This window comes from Pithys albifrons, chromosome 3, assembly GCF_047495875.1.
Source record: "Pithys albifrons albifrons isolate INPA30051 chromosome 3, PitAlb_v1, whole genome shotgun sequence".
In the NCBI taxonomy this organism is placed as follows: domain Eukaryota; kingdom Metazoa; phylum Chordata; class Aves; order Passeriformes; family Thamnophilidae; genus Pithys; species Pithys albifrons.
Window position 1 is genome coordinate 802790 of NC_092460.1, and position 18620 is coordinate 821409.

Here is an 18620-nt window from a genome sequence, read left to right on the forward strand (position 1 = left end):
TCCTTGCTTCCACTGGAGCCAGGGTTTTACCCCAGCCACCTCCTCCTCCTCCAGAACTCTCCAAAAAAAGGCACAACAATAAAAAAGCATTGCACGTGGTGAGCTGTGATCCAGCGATTCCCACAGCACTTTTATTGCCTCAAGGAGGAAGAACGTGAACCCTGGAGGGAAGAACTTGCCAAAGTATTTAACATTTCTACATCTCACGTACAGCTAAAGGTTCCCAAAAATCTTTAAAAATAGCTGCAAGGATGTTTGTTGGGGCCTGAGGCTGGGCCAAGGAGGATTTGAGATGTGAATTTAGAGCAGGGAGCATGGGGGTGATGCTGGAGCTCTTCAGGGCTGGGCCAGGCATGTCCCTGCTGGAGACACCTTTTAGGTTTGAGGGTCTGGGATTGACTCAGTGCAGCTGCCACTGGGTTGAGGAGGGAGCTGGGTGGGTTTGATGCTCCTCTGAACATCTCACCTGCACTCTTGGGTCTCACATCACTCATATGGTGTCTGAGAGCAGGGAAAACCAGGGACCTGTGCTGATGAGCTGGTGGTGAATGGTGTCACACACAGCCACTTCTCCTTCCTTTAGAGAAATAATACTTTGAAATAATCCTCCCGAAAGAAAGGGGAAGTTCTGGGTGTGTGTTTTAACTGCCAAGTGACTAAAGCACGATCCTGCTGCTTGGACGGGGCCGAGCTGGGAGATACGAGGGGACCTTCCCTGCGGGTCTGCGACGGCAGCTCCGGCCGGGCAAGGCTGTGCTGGGGCTGAGCCCGAGGCGGGGTAAGATGAGCCCGGGGCGGGGGCAGGTGAGCCTGGGCAGGGGGAGATGAGCCCGGGGCGCGCTCCCACGCTCCGCTGCCTGCCCGGGGTGGGGGCTCTTTGTGTTGTTGGGCGCGCTGGGAGCCCCCGGGGCTCCGCTGTCCCGGCACCCACCCGGCACCGCAGCCTCACTCCGGGAGAACCCTCCGGGGGAGCCGGCCTGCGGGTAACGGGGCTGCCCCGGGGGGTAACGGGGCTGCCCCGAGGGCTGACGGTCGAGCGGGAGCGGCTGCGCTGCGGTGAAGATGAAGATGCCGAGGCGGGTCCGGGTGCGGGGCCAGCGGCTGCGGGCGGACCCCGAGGGGCCGGACCGGGACCCGCCTCTCCCCACCGCCCCCGCCGCTCCAGCGCGGGGCTTTGGCGGGGCAGCGGCCGGCGGGGACGCCGAGAGCCCGGGGAGGGGACAGGGAGGAGCTGCGGGAGCCGCCACCCCGAGGACGGGGACGGGGACGGGGACCGGGAGCGGCGCGCAGAGAGAGCAGCACGGCCGGGAGGGGACCCGCGGGGGACACAGCGCGGGGGGACACGGAGAGCAGGTGGCACACTGAGAGCAGAGGGGACACGGAGAGAGAGCGGTGGGGACACCCGGCAGCCGCAGAGGGACGCGGTCGGTAGAAGCTCTACCCGGCTCTGCCCCACTCTCTGCCCCCTCTCTGCCCCCTCCCTGCCCCAGGCTCGATGCGGGACGGCGCTGGCCATGGAGAAGCTGTACCTGGCGGGGAGCAGCGCCTGGACCATCAACAGCTCCCTGGGGAACGGCAGCCTCCGGCTGGAGAACCTGAGCGCCGGCCGGAACAGCACCGCAGACCCGCTGAAGAGGAACGAGGACATGGCCAAGGTGGAGGTGACGGTGCTGTGCCTCATCCTGTTCCTCGCCCTGACCGGCAACCTGTGCGTGCTGCTGGCCATCCACACCACCCGCCACAAGCACTCCCGCATGTACTTCTTCATGAAGCACCTGAGCATTGCTGACCTGGTCGTGGCCATCTTCCAGGTGCTGCCCCAGCTCATCTGGGACATCACCTTCAGGTTCTATGGGCCGGATTTCCTCTGCCGCTTGATCAAGTACCTGCAGGTCGTGGGGATGTTCGCTTCCACCTACATGCTCCTGCTGATGTCCCTGGACCGCTGCTTGGCCATCTGTCAGCCTCTGAGGTCCCTGCACAGGAGAGCTGACCGGGTCTCTGTCCTCCTCACCTGGCTGCTGTGCCTGCTGGTTAGCATCCCTCAGATCCACATATTTTCTCTGAGGGATGTAGGGAATGGGGTTTATGACTGTTGGGCGGATTTTATCCAGCCCTGGGGACCGAAAGCCTATGTCACTTGGATCACCCTCATGGTCTACATCATCCCTGTGTTGATGCTGAGCATCTGCTATGGCTTAATCAGCTTCAAAATCTGGCAGAACGTGAAGCTGAAGACAGCTCATGGGCCCAGAGTGGGTCTGGGCTCGGGCTCCCGCAGTGGGATGGTGTTTGCCAGGGTCAGCAGCACCAGGCTCATCTCCAAAGCCAAGATCCGGACTGTCAAAATGACCTTTATCATCGTGGTGGCCTTCATAGTGTGCTGGACTCCCTTCTTCTTCGTGCAGATGTGGTCTGTGTGGGACACCAACGCCCCGCAGGAAGGTACAGCCTCTCCCTTCTCTTGCCCTGCTGTGCATGGATGGCTCTGCTCAGGGCCCTGGGGATGTCCACGGCAGAAACTCTGCTCCAAGCTGGGCTTTGGCAGAGGGAGGAAGTCCTGATCATGGGTGAGTCCCCTGCCAGGCAGCAGCAGCTGTGCTGTGGCTTCCCTGGGTCAGGGGCTACCTTAACCCTGGCAAATGCAGGGCCACTGCAGCTCAGGAGTCAGGCTGAGTGGGTGGTGGTGGCTGTCCCTGGGTGGTGGCTGTCCCCAGATGCTGCTGTCAGCCCTCATGGAGCCACTCTGGAGTCTCTGCCAGGGCACGCCAGGAGTTGCAAGGGAGCTCAGGAGAGAGCGGCGCAGCCCGACTTCCCTCCCTTTGCTGTACCGTTTTCTCCTCACTGACTTTTCTGCTTTCTGCTCCTTTCCCTCTTCTCTCCCTCCTTCCTCCCCACACACCCCGGGACTGCTGTTACTGTATCTCTGACAGGAGCGTGGCTCTCGCAGAAAGCCCCTGATTTATGAGCAAAGCCTTTTCCTAAAAGATGTGGTGTCAGCGATTTGCCATTTTTTACAGTCGGGCTGGCTGCTCCTGTCATTGCAGAGGTCGTAGATAGAATGAAACATCCCCCCTGCCTGCTCTGACACGGCTGGGCTGTGCAGGGCTGTGCTGTCACCCAGCGGAGCTCCCCGATGGTCCCTCTGCCCCTGCAGGGAGAGCCGAAAACTAAAACTCTGCACAACTTTGTGAGGGAGGAGAAAGGGCAGAAAAGTGCACTCAGGGATGAGAACTCCTGGGACTGACTGACCCAGGCTCAACAGAAACACCGAGTCTGGGGATGCCAAGGAGTGAGGAGGAGCTGCTCCCTCTGATCCCCACAGCCCTGCTGTGGCACGGGGCAGTGCAGTGCTGGGCACAGCTGCTCCCAGAGCATGGCCACTCACACTGGCTGCTCTGCCCTGCCTTAATGCTGCACAAACCCACCATCTCCTGCAGCCTGTGCACATCTCCTCCCCGCGGGCCAGGCTGACAGAGAGCCAGAGCCAGGCTGCCCTGGTTTGCCTCCCTTGCTTCTCTTTGATCCTTTTATTTCAGAAGTGGAGTGTGGCTTTTTGAACCTTCCTGGGTGTTCCAGTCTGCTGGCCCTGGGCTTTCCATCTGATTTAGGCTGTTCAAAAATTTGAGTTCCTAGATGGACTCTGGGGTGAAACACTGTCTCTCTCTTACACTGTATTTTAATTCTGCAATCTTGAGGACTTCCTCTGCCTCAGCAGCACCCAAACCTCAGCAGCACCCAAACCTCAGCAGCACCCAAACCTCAGCAGCACCCAAACCTTCCCAGCACTCAAACCTTCCCCGCACCCAAACCTCTGCTGCTTTATTGACCCTGCAGTGGTGTAGGGGTGGGTGTGTTGTTCACACAACCCAGCTTGCCTGTTGCACCAGAAAATTTCCCCTGCTCACCCTTTGCCATTGGCCTTGTGTTCCCTTTTCCATTCCTTTTCCTTTCCCTTTTTCCTTTCCCATTCCCCTTTCCCACTCCTTTCCCTTTTTCCTTTCCCATTCCCCTTTCCCATTCCCTTCTCCTTTGCCATTCCCCTCCCCTTTCCCTTTGTTTTTTTTTTCCTTTTCTTTCCTCCTTTGCTCTGAGGTATCAAGGGAAGCTCCAGCCCCACTGAGCTGTGCCACACTCCCCTCTCTCATGTTCCTCTCGCCGGGCACCCCGTGGCTGCGGCACAGGTTGGGAGCTCTGCCAGGGCACTGCTGGGAGCTTCCATGGCATGGTGAGAAAAAGCCTGGGGTGGGTTATTGTGGATAGCAAGTGCTGGAAGACCTCAGCCCTTCCTCCCACACCCTCCTTCTCCTCACTGACTGCCCAGAGGCACTAGAGGGGTGGCAGGGTCAGACCTCTTTGCAGGGGACATGAACTTTGCCTGCAGCATTCTCATAACATTGTCCTGATCCTGGATCCCTTTGCAGAGGCTTGGGTGCAGCATGGGAAGGGAATGTGGCTGTTCCTCACCTCACAGCCACAGAGAGGGAGAGGAGAGGGAGGGCAGAGGGTCACTGGGTGCCGGTGGCAGTGGGGGCATGGCTGCACTAGGGGGTGATCAGCAGATCCCAAAGGCTGGTGAGAGGGAGTCACCTCCTTAGAAAATGTTTCGCTTTCTCCACACTGGATGTCAAACAGCGTCCCTGGGTGTGGGCAGTTCTGTTTGTACCTGACTGAGCCGTGCTGAGGGGGCTGGGCAGGGGCCCTGTTGTCCTGAGTCCCTGGGCCACATCCTGGAGCGTGGTGAGCTGCAGAGCTCGGGCAGGAGCAGAGGGATGCAGAGTGCTTGGTCTGTCCTGTGTAAACCCCTGGCACTGCCTGGGCTGGGCTCCCTCCTCAGCACGGTGCTGTTGGCTGTGGTTTGGCATGTACAGGGGGAGAGATCAGGCTGTAAAGAGAACAACGGCAGCGCCCTCCTTTCCTCGGTGGGTTGGAGCTACAGGCTGTGATCGAGGTGTTGGTTTCAGTACCAGGGACTCTCCACAGGCTGCAGGTTGGAAGGAGGTTCCCACTGCACACACCTGACAGGGGACACACACACCTCCCAGGGGACACACACACCTCCCAGGGGACACACACAGCATTCTCAGCCCTGAGTCAGGGTTGGCTCAAGGCTCCTGGGAGGGAACAGCGGGGCTGTAAAGCCCTGTGACTCTTGTATTAGTCCCTTCCTCTCGAGGTCTGGTGCCCTGACATGTGGGCTGTGAGCGATGGTCCCTGTCAGGGTGTGGGAACTGGGGAGCCCAACCCCATCCCATCCCATCCCATCCCATCCCATCCCATCCCATCCCATCCCATCCCATCCCATCCCATCCCATTCCTGTACCAGATATTGGCAGCAGAGCCCCCGCAGCCCTGCCCAGGCTCAGTCTCCCCCTCTGCCCACCCCTCTGGGCACTCCCGGGCTGGAGTGGGGGATGTCTGGGGAGAGGGAACATCCCCGAGGGTCAGAGATTGCTGGTTGCAGCACTCCTCAGGGAGTCTCCAGCATTCCAGCCAGAGAGGGGAGCAATCCACCCTCTGGACCTGCCCTGCAGTAAGCTCCCTGAAATTCAATTTGTCTCCCACAGAGAGAGAAAAGAGCTGAATCAGCCCTGGCTGGATGTTTTTAAGTGGATAGAAAGGCTGTGATGTATTTCAGGTCTTGTGCCTGGGATTTGAAGCCATTCCCTACAGAATTATTTTAGCATCTGCTTGAAATTAAAAGTGGTTGGAGCAGACATCACCAGAGCAGGAATTACACATCCATTGGCTAAAGGTGCATTTGGAACCACTCACAGTCACACTCCTCACTGGTCTAAAATCTGCCAGTGGATTTTTGCAGAGGCAGGAACAGCCAAACCACCACGTGCATCCTCAGTGCAGGTGGTGCCCCAGGAGGAAAGGAGCAGAGGAGAAGTGCTGGCAGAGGGGAGCCGGATAAAGGCTCCGTCCCCATCTGCAGCCACTTCATTGAGGGGCCATCCCACCTTGTCCCAGTGCCACGATCAGTGCCAGTCCCACCGTCCCCTTGTCACAGAAGGTGCTGATCCAGCCTCTCAGGTGGGACAGTTGGTACTTTGTGCTCTGGGGACAGAGAGCAGCAGCCAGAGACTCGATGTCCTGGAACTGCACTGCCACCATTGTTCCTGGTCTCAAACGTCACCCCTGTGGCCAGGAGCCATTGCCAGGCTCCTGAACTTCATTCCTGGTGTGGGAATGGCTGTCACCTCTCCTGGCAGAGTGTAGTGTGAGAAAAATTAATTTGGGGGGAAAGAAAGATGCCAGGAGAAAGATGTTGGGAGAGCACGCAAAGGACTCAGACAGGGCACTGTCTTGCCAGTCAGTGTTTGGTGGGAGGGACAGCCCAGGAGCAGGGGATGCCCTGGGGCTGGGCGAGAGCGGCTGCCCCATGGCCCGAGCAGATGGAAGCTGCTCTTCCTGCTCCGGGTCCTGCTCCTTGCCATGGCAACAGCGAGGGCCACGCTCCCTTTCCCCGGCTTTGGGCACTATAAAGGCGGACTGGGGGCCGCTCTGCCTCACGGCCAGGCATTCCAGGGTAATGCTGGGCAGGCGGCAGCGGCAGCAGCACTGGAGTCGAGCGGGGAAATACAGGGTTTTTTGGGACAAACCAAACCCGAACATGCTTAAACCGAGCCCCAGCTCCCCCTGTGGGTTTATCCGCTCTCCTTTCCTGTCGTGGTGCTCCCGCAGGCCGGGAGGCACCCCGGGCTAGGAGGGAAGGGGTGTCGTGGTGCCAGCAGTGCTGGGGCTCTGGCGGTGACCCCCGTGCCCTGACGCTGCCGTGCCCTGCCCTGCAGCCTCCCCGTTCATCATCGCCATGCTCCTGGCCAGCCTCAACAGCTGCTGCAACCCCTGGATCTACATGCTCTACACCGGGCATCTCTTCCACGACCTCGTGCGGCGCTTCCTCTGCTGCTCCACGCGCTACCTGAAGTCGCAGCCGACGTGTGACCTGAGCAAGAAGAGCCACTCGTCCTCCTTCGTCCTCAGCTGCAGGAGCACGAGCCAGAGGAGCTTCTCGCAGCCATCCACGACGTGAGGCACCGGCAGCCGCCACCCTGTGCCCTGACCTGCTGCTTCCAGCGCCTCTCTGGGCACAGCTGGGACTGTATAAATAGGTGTATATATGGCTGTAAGCATGTACAGCAGGCGTTATTTAACTGAGACATGAGCAGGGCAGCAATTCTGTGTCCAAGTTTCTGTGCTGCCTGGGATTGGACACCAGGAACCTGCTCCTGAGCCCCAAACCTCCTGGGTGCCACCAGGAGGGACAGGCTTTGTCCTAAATGAGCTCACACTGCTGGGGCAGGTGCTCTGCATCCCTGTCAGATGGAAGGGGCTGCAGCACAGGGCGAGGGGTGACACTGTGGGAACACACGGGTGGCACAGGGCCATGGGTGACACTGCAGGGACACATGGGTGGCACAGGAGATGGGCAACAGTGATCCCATGGAGTCTCCCACCATTCCAGTACCATTCCCTCACTCTGTAACACACAAGGCATGCTCACAGCATGGATTTTTATTGCTGACAAATACTGTAAATAAAGTTTTCTCACTGTGTGTGGTGGAAAGGGAAACAAGGCTGTAACACAACAGCCAGGTGAGCCCAGCACAGCAGCATCACTGCTGGGGAGCAGTGCCCGAGCACTGGATCTGGAGGGACACAGCTGGGGTCATGCAGCTCTAAAAGGGTGATGTGATCAGGACTTTCATGTTTGTAATGAACATGAAAAATGCATTGAAATGTGTCCTTTTTTTTTTCACTGTCTCCAGCAGGTACCTTAGCACCTTTTCTATCCTGACATTCCTTCCATTTTTTTGTGGGAGCTCTAAGTGAGCTCTCAGCACTTTTGCTGACTGGTATAAATCCTTAGGATACCACACAGCATTTTCCTCCTACGTTCACCTTCTTTCTCCTTGAGAGTCACTAACTCCTGCACAAAACAAGGAATAGGGTCCCCTTTTCTTGTGAATCCGGGGTCCTGGTGCACCCTCTGTCTGCCAAGGACTAGAGGGAACATGGCAATAGATGTTACTGGGCTGGATGCCTGGAGCAGAGAGGGAGTTTGGGAGAGACAGGGAATTGCCCTCCAGCCCTGGCTGCAATTCCCAGTGGTGGTTGGGCTCAGGCAGGGCCATGCCCAGGGCTGTGCTGCTCTCCAGCTGAGCCCCCACACCATCCCCAGGGCTGTGGTGGGTCAGGGACAGGGAGAGCAGCCCTGGGTGTGTCACAGTGGGAGGATATGGAATGCATTGCCAAAAAGCTTTTCAGGAGGGCTGAAAGTGAAGCCCAGGTGCTGACAGGGGAGCTGTGTGTGCTCCACGTGCAGGGACTCCAGTTGGGGTTTTCTGGATTCAGGCTCTGAACCACTAGAAAAAAAATTAAAAGTACTATAATCCCATAATATAATTGATTTTAATTAATTTTATTCCGACATAAAGCTTTTAAAAATGCTCAGAGTAAAGTGTTTTTGAGACTTTTTTGCCTTACACATACCTAAATATCTTTTTTTTCTCCTGAATCACTCCACCCATCTCAGCCCTGGGTGTTGTCGCAGCACTGGTGCCATATTGCTATGAAATAATGGCAGTGCACAATCCCAAGCCCTTGGAAGAGGTCCAGCAGAAAACCTGGCTCTTTCTTATCCTTGGCATGGCACTAGAGGAGTCTTTGGCTCCAAGTCTTTTTTGGAAGCCAAGGGAAAGGAGCACATAGATACAATTGAGAACAGCCTCTGGACAATGAGACCTCCTGGGCTCTGGTTCAGCAAAGCACTTAAGGACGGAGCCAAAAGAAGGTTTAAGGGCCTCAGATTGAAAGTGTGGCTCTGTGGATGATGGACTGACAAATTAATTGACAGCACAAGGGAGGAAATAGTTCTGAATTGGACCTTTTTGTCCTCATCCCGGTTTCCCTGGATCCAGAGTGGCCCTGTCTTGGTGGAGCCTCTTTCCTCTGCTCACTCCCCACACTGGGGTGACCCCATGGGATGCTGAGGGAAGGGGCTGGCTGGACGTGGGTCCCCTCCTGTTGGGCAGAGCCCGAGGGGTTGGCATGGTCCTGCCCTCTGCAGCCTCCACTGCTCCATCCCAGGACACAGAGCGGAGGGACAGCCCTGGCTGTGTGGGATACACACATTGCTGTGCCTGGAGCTCACTCCACACTGACTGAGGAAGTGGGCAGTGGAGGTTCTCACTGAGAACTGAGCCAAAGCTTTGCTCAGAGCCCAGCTTGTTGTCTTGCAAGTGAAGTGTCCTGGTGCCATGGCACTGCCTGCTGCCCTCCTGGCAGCCCCAGCTCAGTGGGCATGCACAGGGCTGTGTTTCACCTGTGCTGTCCTGTCCTGGGTCCTGCTCACAGTACTTCATGATGCTCCATAATGAAGTACATAATTGAGCATTGGAGTGCCACAAGTGGGTTTACAGCTGGCAGAGGCCCAGGCTCAGCTCACAGTCCCAGAGCAGACACAACATGTCATGCATGGACTGATTTGGCTCTCAGAGCTTGGCTGAAATGCAAACACACATGAAAAAAAGTCTATTTTAGATATTCTATCCCTAAAACTTTAGTGTGGTGGTTTGACACAAAAGCTCCCACAACAGCAATTGTTTGCAGCAAATAATAACTCCTGTGGGAGTGTCTGTCGGTGCCATCCCTGCCCCTGGGGATGCAGGAGCGGGCAGGGTTTGGTCAGTGGCCAGTGCAGCTCTGCATCCTCACTGCTCATCCTGCAGCTGCAGACTGTGGCCCAGGGATGTGGTCCAGGAGGTGCTGCCATCCCTCCTGTGGCATCGGGATGCAATGCCCTGTGGTCCTGGAGGGCAGAAGGGTCTCCCTGGGCTGCTCCCCGGGCCTTGATGGGCTTTTCTTGTCCTTAAGCTGCTGGCTTTGGGTTGGAGAAGGAGTCAGCCCTGCCTGCCTCCACCTGCAGGGAGCACCCGTGAGAGCCAGCTCTGCCGTGGGGCCCTGCTGTGGTGCGCAGTTCCCTCGCCACGGGTGTCCCTGAGCACAGGTGTCCGTGTGTGCGGTTCCTCGCCAGGCACGGCTGGCCCTGTGCCCAAGGGCAGGAGGCTGCACAGGGAGGGCTGTACCAGGGCTCTTAGGGCAGCTGCTGGGACCTAAATCTCCTTCCGGAGAGCAACTCGGACGTTGCTGCAGATCTTGGAGAGCGCCTCAAAGAACGGGTCGCAGAAGGTGTGGATGCAGAGGGAGTAGATCCGGCTGACACACTGGATCTCTATTAGGTAGCTCTTGATGCAGGGCACCACTGCCCAGATGTGGCAGAAGGAGATGAGGGCGAAGAGGAAGCCCCAGATGACAGCCAGGGGGATGCCCAGGATGGCAGAGAGCAGCCGGTAGCACCAGTACTTGCTGACAGTGAAGGTGGTGTAACTGGCCTTCCAGACGCCGTCGAAGCTGTATGTGCCCACAGGCTCAGCTATCACATCCTCAAAATCCACCTGGAAGAGAGCAGTGCAGGTGAGGAGAGCCTGGGGATCAGAAGGGCTCTGGTGCAGGGACGATGGTCTGCTGCAAGGTGAGAGGAGATCCCACACGGTGGCGGCTGGGGACAGCAAGGGCTGTGCTGGAGGCACAGATCCTGCACCCCCTGAGCAAGGGCTGTGCAGAATCTGTGCCTGAGCCCTGAGCAAGGGCTGTGCTGGGGGCACAGATCCTGCACCCCCTGAGCAAGGGTTGTGCTGGAGGCACAGATCCTGCATCCCCTGAGCAAGGGCTGTGCTGGGGGCACAGATCCTGCACCCCCTGAGCAAGGGCTGTGCTGGGGGCACAGATCCTGCATCCCCTGAGCAAGGGCTGTGCTGGGGGCACAGATCCTGCACCCCCTGAGCAAGGGCTGTGCTGGGGGCATAGATCCTGCACCCCCTGAGCAAGGGCTGTGCAGGATCTGTGCCTGAGCCCTGAGCAAGGGCTGTGCTGGGGGCACAGATCCTGCACCCCCTGAGCAAGGGCTGTGCAGGATCTGTGCCTGAGCCGTGAGCAAGGGCTGTGCTGGGGGCACAGATCCTGCACCCCCTGAGCAAGGGCTGTGCTGGGGGCACAGATCCTGCACCCCCTGAGCAAGGGCTGTGCTGGGGGCACAGATCCTGCACCCCCTGAGCAAGGGCTGTGCTGGGGGCACAGATCCTGCACCCCCTGAGCAAGGGTTGTGCTGGAGGCACAGATCCTGCACCCCCTGAGCAAGGGCTGTGCTGGGGGCACAGATCCTGCACCCCCTGAGCAAGGGCTGTGCTGGGGGCACAGATCCTGCACCCCCTGAGCAAGGACAAGCCCCGATGCAGCCGGAGAGTCCCCACACCTTCAGAGATCCCACTGGGACACGGCTGAGGGCTCTGGACACTGTCCAGCCTCAGCCCGTGGGTAGCACAGTGCAGGCATGAGGTCCCAGCCCTGGGGTGTCACAGCCCCTGTCCCACCCCCTGAGCTGGGACTGGTGCTCCCAGGGGCTGGGGCCAGGCAGGAGCCTTCGGAACAGGAGCCGGGTGAGGGGTGTTGGCTGTGGAGGCATCGAGAGCCCATTCCTGCCCTTTTTTAGCATTCAGGGAGTTGGGCTGCCTGCTCAGCAGGAAGGTGTTTGTTCTAATAAAAATTCACCAGGCCTCTGGATTTACAGATTATTTATTTATACCCACAGGGTTGAGGTGCTCAGTGCTGTTCATCCTCATCCCTCCTGAGGATGGGGAGCTGGGAGTCGGCCCTGCCCTTCCAGAGGTAGTGCTGTTTGTGCAGGCACTGGGGGTGTCTTTGAATGACAAACACTTCCAAAATTCTCTGAATTCTGCACAGAGATCCCCATGGGTTTAACTCACTTCTAGGGAATACATAAACTGAGCTGTTTGTCTTGAAAAACCAGCCTGACCTTCCCTCAGACAGCTGAGGTGTCTGTTTGTATATTCATGTTAAATTGCAATATCCATTCTGGTTTTGGAGGCACTTTGATTACAAAATCACTCTGCATCATCTTTAATTTCCTGGAGTGGGCAGGAGGTGCTGGGAGAAGCATTGAGGTGGATGAGGAATCAGCAGCCCTGACAAGTGGTCCTGGAGTGCTGCCAACAGCCCCAGAAAGCCCAGGTGTGCTGGGGACTAGCCCAAGTGACTGCCCAGCTGCCTGAGGAGCTCATCAGGGATCAATTAACACAGGGAGCAGTGGGATATAAGAGCAGAGAGTCTGCCTTAGTGCCCCTTCTGCTGGCATCACACTGGGAGGGATCTGCAGGAGCAGTGGAGCCTCAGACTGTCTGGATCCTGGAGAGCTGCCTGCACAACATACCACTCCTTTATGGAATCATTTAGGTTGGAAAAGCTCTCCTAAGGTCACTGAATCCAGCCATGGTCTGCTTTGTTGCTGTGTAGGCTTGTGAAGCTCTGCAAAGCCCCTGTGGGTGGTGCCACCACTGTAACGTGGTCCAGAATTCTGGCTGGTGCCCTGTGATGCTCAGGATGTTCATCCATGACCAGGTGAGGCCTCTGTCCTGTGGAGCACTCTCCTTCCCTGCTCTCCTGCTGGCTGCCTCTGCCTGCTGTGCTCTGGGCATGCCAAGGTGCCCTGGGTGTTTGCAGTGCACTCCTGCCTGCAGGACAGTGAGGAGGCCCTGGCAGTCCTTTGGGATGCTGTGGAGGAGCCCTGGGGTGAGCTGTGCCCTGTCCTGGGGCTGGCTGTGCCCTCCCCTCCAGCCATATCAGCTGGGCTATTTTAAGGTGGAGGAATGCTGAGGAGTCTGAGCTCTGAAAACTTCCAACACTGATGGAGCAGCAGCGTGGCCATGTAAGTGTGTGAACTGAAAGGCCTTTTCAGGCTTTGGAGACCCTTGAGTGGGAAAAGGCAGGGCTGGGGTGCAGGAAAGAGGCTGGGAGATGTGGGAGCACTATGGATGGCCAGGAAGGCACTGGCATTGCCCCCAGGAAATAGCTGGTGGTGTCCCAGAGCTCTGCCTGGCCCTGGGGTGAGTGGGCTCAGTGCTGTCCTGGTCACAGCAGGTGGTGTTTCCTTCACCTGCCACCTTTCCAAGCCCCAGGCAAAAGCTGTGGGATGCAGTGGCATGGGCCAGCACAGATGGGGGACACACTGCTGGGAATGTTCTCAGGATACCCAAGGTGTCAGGCAGCTGCCACAGGCATGTCTTGCAGTGCCAGGAGGGTGCCCACTGAGGGCTTCCACTGCCACAGCTCATCCAGAGGAATTTAATTTGACCATGTCATTGTTGTAGTTGTACTGGTCTTTTAATGCCCAGATGCAGGTCTGAGTTGCATCAGTGCAGTCAAGGTCACAGCCTGTGTGAGCAGCTCAGTGCACACTGTCCCTGCTGCTGTGACATCCACTTTGATCTCAAACAGTTTTAACAAAACCCTTCCACCTCCTCCTGTTCTCCTTTGGGCTGGAATTACCCTAGGACATGATTCTAACAGATTTAGAGGAAGACCAGGAATTGGAATGAGAGTTCCTCTTGGTCAGCAATAGAGGGAGGGATGTGGGGGGCTCCTGCACCCCTGGGCTGCCCTGGTGAGAACAGCCTTCAGAAACAGGACAACGTGCATCAAACACTTTGGTACTGAGACTGTCATGTATAGAAGACCAGCAGCCTTTTTCCAAGGTTTCCTTTAAATCAATCATGTTTAATTTCTGTGCTATTTTTGGCTCCCTACTTACTGGTACAAACGAGGGTGTCTCCATGGAACTGGAGTGCCCAGTCAAGGAATGGGAAACATGGCATTAATTGGAGCCCACATGCCACCCGGCTGGTTTCTGGGTACCCGGGCAGTGGGGCTGTTACCTCCTCACAGCCCTGGGGATGGCACCTCTTGGGGCACGTGGACAGGCACTGACAGCCCCGTCCGAGGTCGAGCCAAACACAGACCAACATTTGAAACCTAAATCCTGGTTCCAGTGCTGCTCCACAGCACAGCGTGGCACAGCCCTACCTTCACGACGTCCTCGTTGATGTGCTTGGGGTCCCTGTCCACCAGGTCGATCTCTTTGGTGTGCTGGTCCTTGATGATGATCCGCTCCTCCAGCTCGGTGCGTTCCTCGGCCATGGCCGTGCCGGGCTCCGGGCGCTCCGCGGCGGGGCCGGGGCAGCTCGGGCAGGGCAGGCTGGGAAGCGCTGCCCCCCCGCCCGCAGCAGCTGCCCGGAGCCCCTGGCCCTGCTCCAGGCTAAAATTAATGCCGTGGCTCCCGCGGCCGCCCCGGAGTGTCCCTTAAAGGGGCTGGGCTGGGGACAGCCCCCGCTGCCACCTCAGGGGGATGGCATGTGCAGGGGCAGCTGGTGGCCTTTGAGCCACGGCGGGGGTGGCACCGGGAGTGGGTGTGCAGCCCCCAGCCCAGCTGTGGGAGCAGAGATACCCAAATCGGGGCAGAAGTCCTCAAAAGCCTGAGAGAAATTGTTTGAGGAAAATTGTTTACAAACCTGTAAATGAAGCAGCTCAGGAGAGAAAGGAATTGTGCTTATAAATATTGCCCAGAGAAGCTGCATTGTCCTGGGATGGCCAGGGAGACTTGTGGTCCCTCCAGAGCCTGGGAGAAGGCTTGTGATGGCATCTTGGATGTCTTTGTTTCCACCTTTTTCATCCAGATAAACTCGAGGAAATCCAAGATACAACCCACAGACCCATAGTGGTTGGGAGATCTCCATGGACACTGCCCACAGTGACAATTAGCATACTAATGAAGATTTATTTAACTTGGGCTCTACTTTACTAATAATCCTCAATGTCTTCAGTGCACTCTTGGCTTTCATGAACTGAAGATTTGTTTCAAAGTAATGGCTTTGTGAAAAAACCCCAAATATAAAATGGAGGTACAGAGGGAGAGATGTTCAGCTGCTTAAGAACTGGTAGAGAGGGAGGGATGGACAACTCCTTAAGGGGTCTGGGGGTGCCAAAAACTGCTGAGTGTGGAAGTGCTGCCTCAGAGCCCCTGTGCTCAGCTGGCACTGGGAGGGAGGGATTTCAAGGCAAAAGGCTCTGCTGCCTTCCAAAAACATCAGTGCCTGGCACTGGTGTCCTTATCAACCCCACGTGCTCCACGCCGGGAGCTTCCAGCGCTGGGATGGGGCTGTTCCAGCCCTTGAGCTGATACAATACAATGCAAAAATGGTATTGGGCTCTTTCATTGGGCTGAGAAGCTCTAGTGGAAGCTGATGTGGTGATGCCCTGGGGTGTGATACATCCATAGCTGAAAGTGAGGTGAATGCAGCCTGTCAGGGACCCCCCCTAACTCCTGTGGGGAGAGAGAGGGCAGAACTGTGGTGGGCAAGTAACTGTGAACTCACAGGATCCTGCAAAGGCACAGGGGGCACCTAAGGAGAGGGAACAAACTCTGGAAAGAGTTGTGGAGTGTGGGGTGTAAATCTGAGCAGGCTGTTTCTGGAGAGCAGTGCCCATCAGTGCCCCTGTCCTGGGCAAAAGGGTACTGGAAAACCCTTTGGCAGCACTGGTTCCATATCCCTGGGTCTCCCTCTGCTTTTACACAGTGGCTGGAAGAGCCCAAGCCCAGGATGGGCTGGTGGTGGAGGTAAATCCTGTCCACTCTTCAAGGGTTCGGGCACAGCTCTAAGGCCAGAGCTGTTCCCTCAGAGCTGCATCCTCTGTCAGAGCTCTGTCGCCCCACCTGCTCGATGGCTCAGCATCTCCGGACACGTTGTGGAGGGCGCTTTTGCAAAATCAGCGTTTCCCCCTGTCTGGGAGCCCAGGAAGGGGCTGCGGCATGGGCAGGGGGGGCTGCGGGCGTGGGCAGGGGGGCTGTGGCGTGGGCAGGGGGGCTGTGGCGTGGGCAGAGGAGGCTGTGTGTGGGCAGAGGAGGCTGTGTGTGGGCAGAGGAGGCTGTGTGTGGGCAGGGGCTGTGTGTGGGCAGGGGCTGTGTGTGGGCAGGGGCTGTGTGTGGGCAGGGGCTGTGTGTGGGCAGGGGCTGTGTGTGGGCAGGGGCTGTGTGTGGGCAGGGGCTGTGTGTGGGCAACCGGGGCTGCGATGTGGGCAGAGGGTGTGGGCAGGGGGGCTGTGGCGTGGGCAGGGGCTGTGTGTGGGCAGGGGGGCTGTGGCGTGGGCAGGGGCTGTGTGTGGGCAGGGGGGTTGTGGCGTGGGCAGAGGAGGCTGTGTGTGGGCAGGGGCTGTGTGTGGGCAGGGGCTGTGTGTGGGCAGAGGAGGCTGTGTGTGGGCAGGGGGGGCTGTGGCGTGGGCAGGGGGGGCTGTGGCGTGGGCAGGGGGGGCTGTGGCGTGGGCAGGGGGGCTGTGGCGTGGGCAGGGGGGCTGTGGCGTGGGCAGGGGGGCTGTGGCGTGGGCAGAGGAGGCTGTGTGTGGGCAGAGGGGGCTGTGTGTGGGCAGGGGGGGCTGTGTGTGGGCAGGGGGGGCTGTGTGTGGGCAGGGGGGGCTGTGTGTGGGCAGGGGGGGCTGTGTGTGGGCAGGGGGGGCTGTGTGTGGGCAGGGGGGCTGTGGCGTGGGCAGAGGAGGCTGTGTGTGGGCAGGGGGGCTGTGGCGTGGGCAGAGGAGGCTGTGTGTGGGCAGGGGCTGTGTGTGGGCAGCCGGGGCTGCGATGTGGGCAGAGGGCGTGGGCAGGGGGGCTGCAGCGTGGGCAGAAGGGCTGAGTGTGTGAGGTTCTGCCGGCAGGGCAGGGCAGGCTTGGCCGGGCACCAGCACCAAATTTAGGAGGCACAGCTGCTCTGCAGAGCTGCCCTGGGCAGGGGGGAGTGTGACAGGAGCCTCCACTGACTTTTCCCTGGCCTGTCCCACCTGGAAGGCTTTTCCCAGGAAGGAGGGGTTGGGTGCCCTGCCCTCCCTGTGCTGGGGGGCTCAGCCGGCTGCCCCAGCCCCGGGGATGTGCAAGGAGTAGCAGAGCAGTGCTGGGGGTGCTGTCCCTGCCCCTGGCCCCTGTGGGATTTCTCGTGGCATGAGTCACTCGCTGTCTTTAGGCTGGGCCAGGCTGTGCCCAGGGCGTGTGGCTCTGGTGTCCCAGGCGTGGGAGGGGGACAATGTGCACCCACAGTGGGCCATGTGCAGGTAGTAAATGTCTCAAGCAGGAGGAGAATATTCTGTTGCACTGTAGATGCTATAAATAAATGTATTTCCGAGTATGCAAAGGCTGTGAATGGGACACTGTGTAAAAGTGGAGAGTCACATACACAGCAGAGGCAGCAGCAGGACTTGGCAGAGGGAGAGCAGGAGGCACCTGCTCAGGGCTCCTCTGGTTCCTCCATGTGCTCTGCTGGACAGAACTTCCCCAAAACAGATCCTGTGGAGGTTTTTTTCACTGAAAGTGTTAAAGCACTGGCACATGTTGCCCAGAGAATCTGTGGCTGCCCCATCCCTGGAAATGTTCAAGGTTGGATGGGGCTGTGAGCAGCCTGGCCTAGTGGAAGATGTCCTTGCCCATGGCAGGGGGCTAGAACTGGATGAGCTTTCAGGTCCCTTTCAACCCAAACATTCCATGATTCCATGAAATGCTTGCTTTGCCTCCGTGCTTGGAGTGGATGGTACTCCCTCCAATGTTCCTTCACACATCCAGGTGTGAACTGGCATCTGTGGGCACCTGCTGGAGTCTGTGCCCGGCTGCTCTGAGGTACAAATCTTTCATTTTGAGAACATCGGTTAGGAAACCTGGGGATGATTTTCCCTCTGCAGAAACAAGGAGTTACCATTGCCCCTGGGTCTGGGGTTGGTGTCCTACCTCCTGCAAAGGCTGTGGGGGCTCTTGGGTTTGGGCTGGTCCTGAAGGACTGAGGAGCACAGAGGATGCCGAGGGCAGGACGTGATGGCAGCGGAAGTCGTGACTGGAAAATACAAGTTTGAGTAGAAGCTCTGTCATGTTTAATATCAATTAAAATTGAATTTCAGTGAGGAAGTAGAGAAGAACATTCATTTATCATTCAAGATGCTGTCTTAGTTTGTTTCTATTCAAAGAGTCTTGCCCTTTAAAAGAGAGAGAAAGTCTATGAATATCAGATTCGTGCCCCTGTGATACACAACCATCCAATCTCTGCATCTCTGTTGTAAATGCTGGGAGAGGAAGGAGCTGGAGACCTCCTGGTGGGATGCTGACAGTGCTCTGCTGGGCTGGGGGCAGGTGGGTGCTGCCACCTCTGCAGCTGGGAGCTGGAGGGGCAAGTGTGGGGTCACACTGAGCAGAACCTGGCCTGGCCTGGTGAAAATCCTGTTCCTTATTTGTGATGGAGCCCCTCAAAGTAGATGAGGGCATGAGAGCTCAGCTGTGACCCTGGACAAGTGAGGCTGCATTTCATCCCATGGTCTGTGAGCAACAGTTCTTTTCATCTCAGATTTGAGTTACGAGTTTCTTTTCACTCCGGACATGTTTGTCCTGACTGGCAGGGATGCTGAGGGTGCTCCAGCTGCCCTCAGAGCCCCTGGGTCTGGGATGTTGGCCCCTGAGGACAGGGCTGCCCTTCAGCAGGGACACAGCAGGTGGGTGGAGAGGAGCTGGAACCCATTAAGACAGAGGTACTGAGGAGTTTCTGCTTTCAGTGCTGTATTTTTAATGGTACCAGGGCTCTGGGTGTCTCAGGAATTATCTACAACTGCATCTCATGTTACACAGCTCATCAGGCACTAATTGAGACCAGGAGGAGCTGCTGCTAATTCCCTCTCAAGTA

The 18620-nt window shown here is 57.7% G+C and overlaps 2 protein-coding genes across 3 annotated transcripts; one reads left to right on the forward strand and one right to left on the reverse strand.

Annotated features, from left to right (window-relative positions):
• The first annotated feature begins 627 nt into the window (after nt 1-627).
• On the forward strand, nt 628-8432 carry OXTR (oxytocin receptor). Of its 2 annotated transcripts, XM_071549663.1 has the most exons (3): nt 628-778; nt 1491-2445; nt 6798-8432. In XM_071549663.1, the coding sequence occupies exons 2-3, from the start codon at nt 1515-1517 to the stop codon at nt 7037-7039; spliced, it is 1173 nt and encodes a 390-aa protein (XP_071405764.1). In that variant the 5' UTR covers nt 628-778; nt 1491-1514; the 3' UTR covers nt 7040-8432. The 2 variants fall into 2 exon arrangements, with proteins under 2 accessions (XP_071405764.1, XP_071405763.1); XM_071549662.1 differs by lacking the exon at nt 628-778 and having other exon boundaries at nt 1231-2445.
• A 1689-nt stretch (nt 8433-10121) lies between these two features.
• On the reverse strand, nt 10122-14058 carry CAV3 (caveolin 3). Its single transcript, XM_071549664.1, has 2 exons — nt 13945-14058; nt 10122-10463 (listed from the first exon to the last, which is right to left on the reverse strand). The coding sequence occupies exons 1-2, from the start codon at nt 14056-14058 to the stop codon at nt 10122-10124; spliced, it is 456 nt and encodes a 151-aa protein (XP_071405765.1).
• Nucleotides 14059-18620: the final 4562 nt, after the last annotated feature.

Coding starts and splice junctions, on each gene's coding strand:
- OXTR (XM_071549663.1), top strand. CDS start 1,515: ATGGAGAAGCTGTACCTGGCGGGGAGCAGCGCCTGGACCATCAACAGC. Junction 2,446..6,797: donor CACCAACGCCCCGCAGGAAG/GTACAGCCTCTC, acceptor CCTGCCCTGCAG/CCTCCCCGTTCATCATCGCC.
- CAV3 (XM_071549664.1), bottom strand. CDS start 14,058: ATGGCCGAGGAACGCACCGAGCTGGAGGAGCGGATCATCATCAAGGAC. Junction 10,464..13,944: donor TCAACGAGGACGTCGTGAAG/GTAGGGCTGTGC, acceptor GCTCTCTTCCAG/GTGGATTTTGAGGATGTGAT.